The sequence below is a fragment of the Pipistrellus kuhlii genome, unplaced genomic scaffold, assembly GCF_014108245.1.
Source record: "Pipistrellus kuhlii isolate mPipKuh1 unplaced genomic scaffold, mPipKuh1.p scaffold_m20_p_2, whole genome shotgun sequence".
Classification (NCBI taxonomy): domain Eukaryota; kingdom Metazoa; phylum Chordata; class Mammalia; order Chiroptera; family Vespertilionidae; genus Pipistrellus; species Pipistrellus kuhlii.
In genome coordinates, this window is record NW_023425515.1 from 115,654,954 (window position 1) to 115,669,379 (window position 14,426).

At 37.8% G+C, this 14,426-nt stretch overlaps 1 protein-coding gene across 1 annotated transcript in view; it reads left to right on the top strand.

Annotated features, from left to right (window-relative positions):
- Window positions 1-14,426, top strand: part of SYCP2L (synaptonemal complex protein 2 like) — a 59,368-nt gene that overhangs the window by 23,669 nt on the left and 21,273 nt on the right. Inside the window, exons 15-19 of the mRNA XM_036445492.2 lie at window positions 3,173-3,315; window positions 10,892-10,985; window positions 11,454-11,551; window positions 12,861-12,918; window positions 13,019-13,103. Coding sequence (XP_036301385.1) covers window positions 3,173-3,315; window positions 10,892-10,985; window positions 11,454-11,551; window positions 12,861-12,918; window positions 13,019-13,103 — 478 coding nt within the window. The remainder of the gene's footprint in view (window positions 1-3,172; window positions 3,316-10,891; window positions 10,986-11,453; window positions 11,552-12,860; window positions 12,919-13,018; window positions 13,104-14,426) is intronic.

The window sequence follows — 14,426 nt, forward strand, 5'->3', positions numbered from 1 at the left end:
AGAAGAGCTAGAGTTGCGCAATCACAGAATTGGAAAGGTTAGGATATATTAGTTGGGAGTAAACAGGAGGGGTTTATAAATAACTTACTAGAAATGTTAATTAAGTATATATAATCATAAATAAAGAATAAATTTATGTTGTCATTACCTGTTACTATTAATTTCAGATATATAAAATGTTGTTGATATTTACTCTAAATCATTATTTTGGAAGGACTTCCCTGGATTTCCTGACTATCGTTTCCCTAACATTATTTTTTTTAGTTCAAGTTCCTGAACTCCAAACCTTGCTACTGTAATGGTTTTTAGGAACTAACTTGCCAAGTTCATATTCTATACTTTACTAATATATCACATTTCTGTGAGATTCCATAATTTGCAAAGTTCCTCACAGTATCTGAAGGAGGTAGGTATTATTTTCTATTTTAATTTAAAAAAATATTTTTTTATTGATTTCAAAGAGGAAGGGAGAGTGTTTCATATAAATATCAATGATAAGAGAGAATCATTGATGGACTGCCTCCTGCACAAGCCTCCTAGTTGTCCCCCCAACCCCAGGATTGAGCCCACAATCTAGGCTTGTGCTCTTGACCAGAATCGAACTCGGGAACCTTCAGTCCACAGGTTGACACTATCTACTGAGCCGAACCAGCTACCGCTATTTTCTATTTTTATAGCCAAGGAAATTAAAGATTGTTCAGCAAACTCTCCAAACAACACCTTAGTTTTGTATGCAACTTCTTGCTAAGCAGTAGGCAATGTTTTAGTAGTACATTGAGTGCTTGGTGCAGCCCTGAGATAATTTCTTCTGACTCTTGCATGCCCAATGTATGTTTGCATTGAGCTCTACAGCCCAAATAGCTGTTTTTATTTGTGGATATAGTTTGAATTACTTTTGTTGCAGTGTTTCATATACTTTTTTGTAGGGACTAGATGTCCAGTAAGATAGGTGTTTGGGAGGATCGCTGAGGTTGTCTCTGTGCCAACATTGTCCTATAGAAACACAGTATGAGCCACATATTTAATATTCAATTTTCACATAGCCATTTCAAGTTCTTTTAATAATATACATTTAACCCAATATATCCAGAATATTAACAGTTAAACATGTAATTAATATGAGAAATTGATGAGACATCTTACTTTCTCTCTCTCTCTCTCTCTCTCTCTCTCCTTTGTACTAAGTCTTCACAAACTGATGTGTATTTTATGCTTATGGTGCACTTCGATTTGTGCTAGCCATATTACATGTACTCAGTAGCCATAAGTCTAGACCTAGGTGTGTCTCATTCTTTTTTCCTCTTTCTGTCCTCATCAATTTGTGACCGTTACCTTTGCCTACTCTTTCATAGACTTTTCTCTTTTCTCTCCTGCTGCTTCCAACTCAGTCTGTACTTACTATGGCTTATTCTTGGACTTTCCTTGAATTATTAGCCAGTAATTTTCAACCTTTTTTATTTCATGGAAATGAACTATACTAATTACTAAAATTCTGCAGCATACTAAAAAAATACATTATATTTTTGTTGATTTAATAAAAAATAGGTATAATTTTGACTGGTTAACTAAAAAGCTCATAGTAATTACTTATAATTTTTGTTCCAAAGTGATTTTTAAAAAAATCAGGTGCCTCTACTATATAAGGATTTCTGGTACCAAGAATTATCCAATTACATGCAAGCTTATTATTCAGGGTGACCAATAAGATGCAGCTCTTTTATATGACCTATACAAAAGACGGCATTCACACTGGATAGCTATTGTGTTGGCTGTTGTCATTTATTTTTATTTGACAATCTAAGGGAAAAGAAGTCATCACCTCTGACTAAATAGTCAGGTGTTGCATGTTTTAAAAATTCTTGCATCACACCCTTTGAAAATCGCTTTTCTAAGCTATTTTCTGTTCTAAACCGATTACTGTTTGTCAGTAAAGGGCTGGTGTCCTGGTAGTGGACCCTCAAGGAGACTGTTGTCTAAAAAACAGGCCTGTATCTTATCTATGATGTTTCCATTTCTCCTTTTTAAGTGGAGGCTATTGAAAGGAAGGTGGATTATTCCACTCTGCATATTGCAAACAGTGACATTGAATTTGAATTTTAGAAATAATTGGGATCTGGGAGAGAGAGAGAATGAGAATGAATGTTGTGCTTAATATATTGGGAAGTTAAATAACTGTTGCATTTGATAGCTTTAAATTCACAAAATGCTCTTTGAAAAATGGTTTTAATAGATAAGGATATCTCCATTGTTATGCTGCTAAGATTAGTTACTTTCTGTTTCTGTCATAACACTTCATCATTTGTGTGTCTATAAACACACATGTGAATCTAATAAAAATAACTTCAAAGTAACCTTTAAAAAATTATTTAAACTTGGTTGCTTTATTTCATACTTCTAAAATCCACAAAGCTTCACAGTATCAGTGTTTGATCGTCAAGGCTTTATAGACAATGAAAATTTTATCACATCAATTGGGCGTTCTCAAAGACAATGGATAATTTACAAACAATTTTTTTAAAATGAAGAACATTTTGCAAAATACGCACTGGTACACATCTGAATTAATCTATTTTAAAATTAGATTTTAAAGTAAAAAAAAACACACCACAGACAGATTTAACACTGACAAGCCTACCAGAATAATGCTGGTAGCAAGCTATAAACAGCTTTAATGTTGAGTGTAATTTCGGGGGAGAAGGAAGAAAATATTTTCTGTTCAACCTATATTTTAATGCATCTGTGAATAAAAGTTCTATAGTTTAATGAATTTCAAAAAAGTGAACAACTCTTTTGTCTCCAGGTTAGTTTTTCAGGTTTGTTTGTTTGTTTGTTTTTAATTGTGAAATTTTGAGTAAAGAAAATGGATCCTGGAATTAGAATCCTTAAGGAGAAGAAAAACATGGGGGCGGGGGGAGAAACAAAATCAGTACTTTTAATCTTTCCAAGGTGATTGTACCAAACAAAATCATTGTTCATATTAAGAAAGAATACCAGAAATGATATATGGGGTTGAGTTTTGGCCTATGTAACTTTTAAAAATATGATTTCTTTTCAACTACTCATTGCAGAAAAATCTGGACTGTTGATAAATGTCTTGGTGTACTTATTTAAAATTATAAAATACAAACTTTCAATGTGTTGATATACATTGGTATATTTTATTTTTTGCTAGAAACTGAAAAGAAAAAGATGTTCATCATTTACTTGAAGCCTATTAATATTGGAAACAAGGAAGTGAGGAAAGTAGAAATTCATTTTGATTTGCAATTCAACATATTACAAGCATCCATTAAGGCTTTAGGAGAAGACAAACAGGTGGCAGGTTTAATTCTCTTTAATTATTTGACTGTGTTTTAGTATGTTTTCATGTCTCTTAAATTTCCATGTTGGGATTTTTTAAATTGAAATGTAATTGGTAAAATATTATGTAATCATCTGTCACATAATAATTTTTCAGTCAGTGACAGACTACATAGATGAGGGTGGTCCCATAAGATTATAATGGAGTTGAAAAACTCCTATCACCTGGTGACAGCATAGCACTCATAACATCATCATAGTGCAATGCATCTGTAACAAAGTGGGTGTAAACAAACCCACAGCCAGCTGCATAAAAGTATAGCACATAATCCTTAATAATGATAATAAACAGCAATATTACTGATTGATAAATTTACTATACTATATTATTGTCATTTCTTCAGAATATTCTTTCTCTTTATTAAGAAAAAAGTTTGCTATAAAACAGTATGTGTTACATTGGCAACAGCCTCTGAGGCTTACTGTGTCTTGATTGAATCATTTTATGTTGTGTTTATTTTAATCTCATGTTGTTTTTTATAGTAACATGCTATACAGGATTGTAGCCTAAGAGCAATCTTATCTAATAAAAGAGTAATATGCAAATTGACCATCACTCCAACATGTAAAGATGGCTTTTCCATGTGGTCAAAGATGGCTGCCCCCATGTGGACACACAGCAGCTGCCACAAGATGGCCAACAGGGGATGGCAGTTGGGAGGGACCAGGCCTGCAAGGGAAAGCAGTTTGGGCAATCAAGCCTGCAGAGGAGAGCAGTTGGGGGAAATCAGGCCTGCAGGGGAGAATAGTTGGGGACCAGGCCTGCAGAAGAGGGGAGTTAGGGGCAAACAGGCTGGCAGGGGAGTGGTAAGGGGGTAATCAGGCTGGCAGGCAGAAGTAGTAAGGGGCAATCAGGAAGGCAGGCAGACGAGCAGTTGGAAGCCAGCAGTCCTGAATTGTGAGAGAGATGTCCGACTGCCCTTGAGGGGTCCCAGATTGAAGAGGGTGCAGGCTGGGCTGAGGGACACACCCCCTTGAACAAATTTTGTGCACTGGGCTTTTAGTAGGCTATATAATATAGCATAGGTGTGTAGTAGGCTATACCTTCTAGATTTGTGTAAGTGCACTCGAAGTTTGCTAATATGTATTTCTTAGAATACATCCCCATCATTAGTGGTGCATGACTATATTAGTTTCAAGTGTACAACATAATGATTTGACATTTGAATATATAGCAAAATGACCACAACAAGTCTAGTTAAAAGCCTTTGCCATAAAGATTTTTTTTCTTGTGATGAGGAGTTTTAATTTACTTTCTTAATAATTTTCAATTATGTAGTTTTTGTCTGTTTCTCCTTTAGATTTATATTTGCTTTATATAGGTAGGTGTTCCTATGTTAGGTACATAAATATTTACAAATATTATATTGTGTTATAAGATTCCTTTATCATAAAATGACCTTCTTTGTCTCTTATGATAATCTTTGTTTTAAAATCTATTTTGTCTGATATAAGTATAGCTACCCCAGCTTTTGTTTGGTTTCCATTTGCATGCAATATTTTTTCCATTTCTTCACTGTTAGTCTATGTGTGCCCATGTAGATGGATCTCTCTCTTTTTTAATTTATTCAGCCACTCTATGTCTTTCAACTGAATAATTTAATTCATTTATATTAAAGTTATCAATAGATATATACTGATTGCCATTTTGTAAATTGCTTTCTGGCTGTTTTGTACATCCTCTGTTCCTTTCTTCTCTTGTTCTATTCCTGTGTCATTTGATGGTTTTCTGTTATGCTTAGTTTCCTTTTTCTTTATCCTCTTTGTGTCTACTATAGGTTTTTGCTTATTTACCACGAGGCTTATATAAAACAACTTATAACAGCCTATTTTTAAGTTGATAACAATTTAAGTTTGATTATATTCTAATGCTCTGCATTTTTACTCTTTTTCCCACATTTTATTTTTTGATGTTAAAATTTACATCTTTTTATTTTGTATTCCCTTAACAAAGTATTATAGTCACAATTTTTTTTTACTACTTTTGTCTTTTAGCTTTTATATTATCTTTTTAAATAATTATATTATATTCTGAATTTTACTATATATTTACTTTTATCAATAATTTATAGTTTTATATATTTTTACAATTGATTTTAGTGAGAAGAAGGTGGGGAGAGAGAGAGAGAGAGAGAGAGAGAGATGTGAGAGAGAAACATTGATCAGTTGCCTCCCCCACACACTCTACTGGGGATCAAGGGGATCAAACTTGCAACTAGGGTATGTGCCCTGGCCGGGAATTTTTTTTAAACAATATTTTTATTAATTTCAGAGGGAGAGGGAAAGGGAGAGGGAAAGAGGGAGAGGAGAGAAAGAGGGAGAGGAGAGGAGAGGAGAGGAGAGGAGAGGAGAGAGGAGAGGAGAGGAGAGAGAGAGAGAAACATCAATGTGAGAGAGAAACATTGATCAGTTGCCTCCCCCACACACCCTACTGGGGATCAAACTTGCAACTAGGGTATGTGCCCTTGCCAGGAATTTTTAAAAACAATATTTTTATTGATTTCAGAGAGAAAGGGAGAGGGAGAGGGGAAGGGAGAGGGAGAGAAACATCAATGATGAGAGAATCATTGATCAGTTCTCTCTTGCATGCCCCACACTGAGGATGCAACTTGAGCATATGCCCTGACCCGGGATTGAACTGTGATCGACTGGTTCACAGGTTTATGCTTAACCACTGAGCAACACCAGCTGAGCTATATGTTTTTCTCTTACTAATTAGCACCCTTTCTTTTAAGCTTAGATAGTCCTTTTGACATTTAGATAGTTTAATAATGATGAACTCCTTTAGCTTGTCTGGAACATTTTATCTCCAATTCTGAATTACAGCATCATCAGTAGAGTATTCTTGGTTGGAAAATTTTGTCTTTCAGCACTTTTAAAAATATATATATTTTATTGATTTTCTACAGAGTTATATATTTTATTGATTTTTTTTTTTACAAAGAGGAAGGGAGAGAGAAAGAGAGTTAGAAACATCAATGAGAGAGAAACATAGATCAGCTGCCTCCTGTACACCCCCACTGGGGATGTGCCCACAACCAAGGTACATACCCTTGACGGGAATCGAACCTGGGACCTTTCAGTCCACAGACTGATGCTCTATCTACTGAGCCAAACCAGTTTCAGCTCATCACTTTTAATATATTGTTCCACACACCCTTGGCCTGAAGTTTAATTGAGAAAACTGATAGTTTTTGAGAGATTCCCTTTTATGTGACAAATTATTTTGCTCTTGATGCTTTTAAGATTCTCTTGTCTTTTTTTTTTAAATATGTTTTATTGATTTTTTACAGAGAGAAGGAGAGAGAGCTAGAAATGTCGATGAGAGAGAAACATCGACCAGCTGCCTCTTGCACACCCCCTACCAGGGATGTGCCCACAACCAATGTACATGCCCTTGACCGGAATCGAACCTGGAACCTTTCTGTCCGCAGACCGACGCTCTACCACTGAGCCAAACCGGTTTTAGTTCTTTTTGTCTTTAATTTTTGACACTTATAATGTGTCATGGTGTGTGTCTATTTCCTACTCCAGGTTAGAGAAGTTTTTAGCCTTTATTTCTTCAGATAAAGTTTATATCCATTTCTCTCTTTCTTCTCCTTCTGGTACCATTATAATATGAATGTCTGTTTGATGTTGCTCCATAAATTCCTTACACTATCCTTACATTTTTCATTCTTTTTCTTTTTGCAGCTCTGGTTGGGTGAGTTCTACTACTCTGCCCTGTCTTCAAGTTCACTGATCCTTTCTTCTGTTTCATCTGGTCTGCTGTTGGACCTCTGTAGTGTATTTTTCAGTTTAGTTACTGTATTAAGATTTGTGACTTCTTTTTGGCATTTTCTCATATTTTTTATGTGTGTGTTTTGTTTTTTTTAAGGTCTCACTGTGTTCCTCCATTATTCTCCCACATTTGGTGAGCATTTTTATTTTGAACTGCTTATCAGGTAAATCATTTACCTTCTTTCATTAAGGTCTTTTTCTAAGGTATATTTTGATTTCATTTGGAACATATTCCTTTGTTTATTCATTTTCCTTAACTCTCTGTGTTGGTTTCTATGCATTAGATCAAACAGCCATCTCTTCCAATCTAAAGGAATGGCCTCGTGAGGAGATGAGCCTTGTTGCTCAACCTTGCCTTAGCTAGCTTTTAGTTGTCTTTCAATCTTTTGGTTGTCCAAGCAGCCTTTTTTATTTACAATGGTTCCTAGTATTTGAGGTTGTGTCGAGAGTTGTTTGTATCCCAAAAGGAAAATTTCAATCAATACCTAGATTCAGGCTGATTGGAAAATAAACCATCAACCAGCAGCTTTTTAAGTATGCAAATATATTCTTCCTGACAAAGCCTGGTGGTGGGGGCCAAGGCAGAGGTGGTTTGCAGGCGTGTGGTTAGAGGTGATCACCCAGGCAGGTAGCCAGGAGAGTAGTTAGGGGCAACCAGACAGGCAGCCAAGCAGTTAGAGGCAATCAGGCAGGTAGGCAGAGTGGTTAGGGGTAATCAGGAAGGCAGGCAGGTGAGTGGTTAGGAGCCAACAGTCCTGGATTGCGAGAGGAATGTCTGACAATTGGATATTCCTTGAGGGGTCCCAGATTGCAAGAGGGTGCAGGCTGAGCTGAAGGACACCCCACATGCATGAATTTCATGCACCAGGCCCCTAGTATTGTATATATATGGGACTGTGGGTGTAAACCCCTCTATCTACTAGAGTCAGGTGATCTAGAGGGGTCCCCTGGGTAGCAGCCACAAAAATTGGGGTGCCAAGTGATGGTACAATCTCCTTTCTGGCAGATACTACTGAGCTGTAGTGAAGCAGAGAAAGAGTGCAAAGGTGGCATCTATGGGCCTCTCTTTAAGAGTACCTCAGTAGCCTTTATTCATGTGACTATCCAGAAAATCTGCCTCTAGTCAGCTTCAGGAAAGCAAACCGGCCTTTTTCAAAGAAAGAGTGGGGGTATACTTCAGTCTGCTGAATGTGCTGTGCTCTAGGGATGGTTTCCCCAGTTACAGTCTTGGAATGAAAGCCTGCTGGCCATCCGAACCAGGCAATCCAATAGCATACCCTGAGTGGCAACCTCCAAACTTGAGACACTAGATGCATGTACAAGCTGCCCTCTGGGAGATCCTGGTGCTGTGGAATATAAAGAAAGGTAGCACTTGCCCTCCAAGTTCTCTGGAGAGGATTACAGCTGGACCTGAGGTGTGTGTTTAATTAGAAGCCTGCCTTTCAGGCAGCAGCTATGAAGATAAGCAATAGGTCTCTGTCAGAGAAGGACTGGACATCTGTCCTTTGTGTGTCTGCTGTGTCCTGAGTTGGTAGCTGCTTAAGAACTCTCTTCAATGGCTGCATTCCAGAGTAGGGGTGTCGAACTCAATCAGAGAAGGGGCCAAAATCTAAAATCCAGCCTAAATCGCGGGCCGAATGGTTTACTGAACAGTCATAAACTGTCATTGTGATGGAAACGCAGCGGAGTGCAGTGATGACAGCGCGGTGCGGGCCAATTGCAAGGCCTGGCGGGACGGATTTGGCCCGCGGGCCTTGTGTTTGACACATGTGTTCTAGAGGGACCCATGAGATGATGCCCTGCTGGCCACTAGAGTCAGGCAATTTAGAGGTGTCCCCTGCATGGCAGCTGCAAAAATCAGGGCACTAGATGAGAGTACAAGCTCCTTTCTAGGAGACATTGGCAAGCTAGATGAAAGGACTCTAGAGTGTAAAGATGGTGCTTTCTGGCTTCTGTCCCTGGAGAATATTTCAGTAAGTCCCAAAGATGCATGTTAAATTAGGTGCCTGACCCTCAGTCTGATGTTTCAATATAAGTAAATAAGTTTCTTTCATAGAAAGTTTATTTTTTTTAAAGGGTTGTCTCTATGCTGGGCCCTGGGGAAGGTGAGCCTGCATGTGCAAGCACTTTCAGAACTATGTCTCAGTTCTGAAACTGTTACAGCCTAAAGGTCTCTTGGACTTTAGTCCTGTTGGCTTTCAAAGCTAGATACTTGGAGGGGAGCCTTGTTTCTCAGATGCAGGTCTTAAAAGTTGGAGTATCAGAATTTCTTCTCTTTTTCAAGGATAAATTGGGGTTTTGAGTTTCTTCCTGATTGTAGGTTGCCAAAAGTGGTAGGGCGTATGGTGAGATTGTGTCTCAACATCTCCTGCCTGCTTCAATGTGGGTTTTTCTTGTTCACCTAATCTATAGGAATCATCCAGCTAAATCCCTCCACCCCCCCAGAGGAAATTGTACTGTGTAGCTGAAGATCAGTGTGTCTGTGGGAGGGGGTGAGTTTAGGATCTTCCTACATTGCCATCTTGAACCAGAACTCCTTGTTGGGTTTTGATGTGAATATTTGATTAAGCAGAAGGATTAATCTTTTGCATATCATAATAGATGTGAGTTGTAATCCCAATCTTCCTTTTCATTTATCATTGTCTTAACTACATAGGACACAAAGCCTCTTTGTGTCTCAAAAGCTTTAATTTTATTTATTTTGAACAGTTGAAAATTTTTCTAGGATAATAACACCTCCTTAACCATATTCTTTCAGAAATTCTGAGGATACTTGCTGTGGACTTCTTGACATTTTCTTAACACTGAGCTACTTGATTGTAAGAATCACTAGGAACTCTTTGGAAGTTTTTCAACAGTTCTATATACTGGTCTTAAGTTGTGGAAGTGATATGAGCCTTGTGTAGACTGCTATGGTATCTTGCTAAGTATAATATTTCCTATTTACCAACAAGAACAAGGAACCTTTTTCTACCTTAGACAGTAGGCAGGGCAAAGAAATTTGTGACAAGAAGACATAAGACTATGGCATGGTCAATAGGGGTGGAATTAAAATGTCAGAGATCTGAGGGAGTATGTATCAGGCTGGTTTTCTTTTGGCTTTGAGTTGTATATAAAATCATTCTATAGATGCTAAAGTATTCTGCAAATATAGTTTCCAAAACTTACCTATGAGAAGAGGAAGACCATTTCATGGATGAAGATGAGAAATAAAAGTAGAATCAATTAATTAATTTAAAAAAAATCTCCTCCATCATATTTCATATGAGTTGGCCGAACACTGTAGTTTTGCCTTCATTCATGAAGAACATCAGAATTATATGTATGTACACATTTCACAAAATGAATAAAATATTTTGGGAGAAAGTTGGGCTTTGTACACTATTAAGCCACTGTTCCTTGATCACGAGACCCTGTGAGGAAGGGGTGGGGATGATGAAAGCCTGCAGTTGGGGACTCAGCACACTTATCCTGAGAGCTTCAATCCCTGAGAAAGCTCAAGGGGTCAGACTTGGGACAGAGGAAGGAAAGGCTGTTACAACTTCAGAGTTGGAGTGACTGAGAGCAGGCAAGTGGTCAACCAGAGCTGGTTCTGAAAGGAGGCGGCAGAGGAGCTGAAACAGTGAAATATTCCTTCAAAATGACCAATTTCTAATTTTTCATATGCTATTTCTGAGCTTTAAATTTTCCTTAAGTTAAAAGAAAAGATTTCTAGTTTTAGAAGTCATGTGGCTCTTGGCTTGCATTTCAGATATTGTTTGACCAGATAAAAATCTCCTCACAACTTCTTGATAAGTTTGAAAAGGAAGAAACTGAGAGTCCTATCAACCGCAAAAGAGAGACAGGTATATTAGGAAATAACAAATGTTTGTACTCTGAATACCCTATAAAAATAATGATAAAACCTTACTTGGAAGAGGTCACTGAAAACCTATGATCATATAAGAGTAATAAATGTATTATTGTGCCTTTGGAGAAAGAAAACTGCTGAGAACCTTGAATCATTTTGCCTACCTGATACAGTCTCTCTTCAGGGTCAATTGGAAATAAAGGAGAAAACACGTGGGTGGTAGGCAGGAGGAGACAGGGTGTGCAGGAGCATCTACCTACAAAGCTGATCGCGCACACATCACGTGCCCCTTATGAGTTATAGCCCAAGGCTGCTCTCTATGGCTCCTATAGAGTTACCAGCTCTTACCAAAATATGGTGAGGTCCCTATACTGAGGGTCCCATGACGAGTGCTTGGAGAGAGTGCCCACTGTCATGTGTGGATATTGTGATTACTTTTATGTGCTCTTTCTTAATGTGATAGGCCAGGCAGAAGAATCCACCAAGATGGCAGAGTTAACTCCTGCCGAAGTTGACTACTGCCTAATAACTACACCCTTAAGCGACCAGTCCGAACTTTCTGTGAGTATGGGATGTGGGGGACAAGGTTCCAAACTGTGTCCACTAGGATGCCAACAGGTGGAAGCACTCTCCTGGCTTGTAGACCATTTCCTCCAGGCTAACCCTCTGTCTCTGTTTTGATCATCCTTTCCTTTAGATTATTTTTGCCTGTCATGATTATGTGATCTCTCCTTTCTCTCAACTTGACTTCTCTTATGGAATGAGTTACTTATCAGGCTCTGCCTCATTCCCTCATTTGGGATCTGGTGACTGAGATATAGGGAAAGGAGCCTAATCTTTGGGGATATACCTGGTTTTTACTTACTACCTGAGGGAACTTGGGCAAATTTCCTAACACCGCTGAGCCTGAAGATTCCCATCTCTAAAACAGAGTGGTAGCTGGTTCTCAATGTGGATCTCTGTGATTAAAAACAGAATGTGTGTACAACACCTAACACACTGCTTAGCATGAATAGATATTCTGCCCCTTCGCTTATATTTGACTAGAGGCCTGGTGCATGAAAATTTATGCTCTGGAGAGGGGGCATCCCTCAGCCTGGCCTGCCCCCTCTCACAGTCCGGGAGCCCTTAGGGACAGGAGGTGACCTGGTGATCAGGGGAAGGCGATGCCCTATCACACCTCTGCTGCTGCCACTGCTGGCAGCACAAGCCTTGGCTAGCTCTGGTTACCTGAGCCTCAGGCAGCCCTAGGCAGCTGGGGGTGGAAGGGACTGGGGCACTCCAGAGTCAGGTGTGTGGAGTGGCTGGGCCCATTTGGGGGGAGGCCTGGCTTTGCCACATGCCTGCCGCCCTGGCAGGGCTGATGGGACTGGGCACTGCCATCTTTGAGGGAGTGGCAGTCAATTAGCATATTCCCTCCTTATTGGCTGTGGGCACTGCCATCTTTGCAATGGCATCAGGGTCAATTAGCATATTATCTCTTCATTAGATAGGATTATCTGGACACATCATACAGAAGTGTGATAACATTGAAATGATTTTTTTAAAAACAAACATACCAAAGATTACTCCTTTAGACAGTCAGTCTCCTTGGCAGATTATGCATTTACCTCAAACAATTTTGATGCTATTAAAGACATTTTTTTGTAAGTTTTTCTTTGATGTTTCCCTTAGTAACTTTGGAATACTTTGATTGTCTTTGATAGTGGCAAATTTTTGCCCAAGAATGAATATCAATTTATTGGAATAGCCAACTCTAATAAATAAAGAGCCTGTATCTTAGTATTCAATGGAAATGCTTTTCTTTGGAGGTAGCTCCAAAAGAATGATAAAAGAGACACTATAATTAAACACATATTTTTTTCTGCAGCAAACAAAGATAGCTGAAAATTCAGCTGAAAATTTTAAACTGAGTGATATACAACAAGGTCAGATTTTTTAAATCTATCATAAATAAGACTTGAATGGTATTTTGTATTTAAATATTTAATTGAGAAACATTTTGTTTTTGTTTTTAATTCCCATTAGAAGTTACTTCAAAACATGAATATTCTTCAGATTTACAAGAGCAATCAGGAAACATTCTGGTTCCTAAATTAAAAGATAAATCCAGGTAAATGATTTTCAAAACTAACAAATTATGAAGACTGCTGTTAATGTGACTAGTTAATGCACAAGTCAACAGTCTAGGTAATCCTCTTTCATGTACCTGGCCACGCCCCACAAAAGGAGAGAGCACTGTGTGGAGTTCTTGTAGAATGATGTAAGCAGAGGTGGAAAGTTCTCCTGAACTGTGGGTCTCTACTATTATATCCACAGTGCTTTCTTTCATGATGTATTTTTCTGCAGCAAAGCACTGAATATCCCCAATCAGAAAATATATATCATTGGCATTAATTGGCCACTTTTCTTATAGGCCTCTGAAGAATAGATCATAAGATAAGTGATTTTTTTTATGGTTTGAGACATAATTATAATGAATTAAACTACATATATTAAGTGTATAATTTAATGAGTTTTGACATATGTCTATACCCAGGAACCATGACTACAAGCAGATAATGACTAATCATCACCAAAAATTTCTTCCTGGCCCTTTGAACTCCCTCTCTCCTGCCCTTCTTTGTACCCCTCCTACTCCCACTAAAATCACTGATCTATTTTCTGTGACATATAAGTTTGCTGTTTTAAAAATCATATAGAAATGGAATCAAACAGAAGCTGTCTTTCTAGCTTCTTTTTTTTAAGTGTAATTATTTTGAGATTCATCCATGTTGTATGTGTCAGCTGTTCATTCTTCTGTGTTGCCCGGTAGTATTCCATTCTATGGGTGGGTATACTGCAAGCTGTTTATCCATTCACCTGTTGATTGACATTTGAGTTGTTTCCAGTTTTTTATTGTTACAAGTAAGGTCCTTAGGGTTCATGAATAAATCTTTGCATGGACACAGGCTTTTTTTTCTTTTGGGATGGAGTAGAATGGTTGGATCATTGTTGGTATATGTTAATTTTTTAAAAAAATATTGTCAAATTGATTTCCAAAGTGGTTGTAGCATTTTACATCCCCACCAACAATTTTTGAGAGTTCTAGATGCTAGACATTTTTGTGCTAATTGATAATGTCTTCCTTATCCTGCCATTGCAATGGAAGTGTAGTGGTATTTCATGTGGTTTTAATTTGCATTTCCTTTATTTGTAACAAATCCAAACTAGAAAAACCCAAATGTACATCAGTATATGAATGGATAAACAAATTTTGTTATGTCCATGCAGTGGAATAGTACTCAGAAATAAAAAGAAATTAACTATTAATATAGGCAACATGAATGAATCTCCACATAATACCAAGTCAAAGAAGTCAGACAAAAAAAGAGTAAATACGGTATGATTCCATTTACATAAAATACTAGAAAATGTAAACTAATCTCTAGAAACA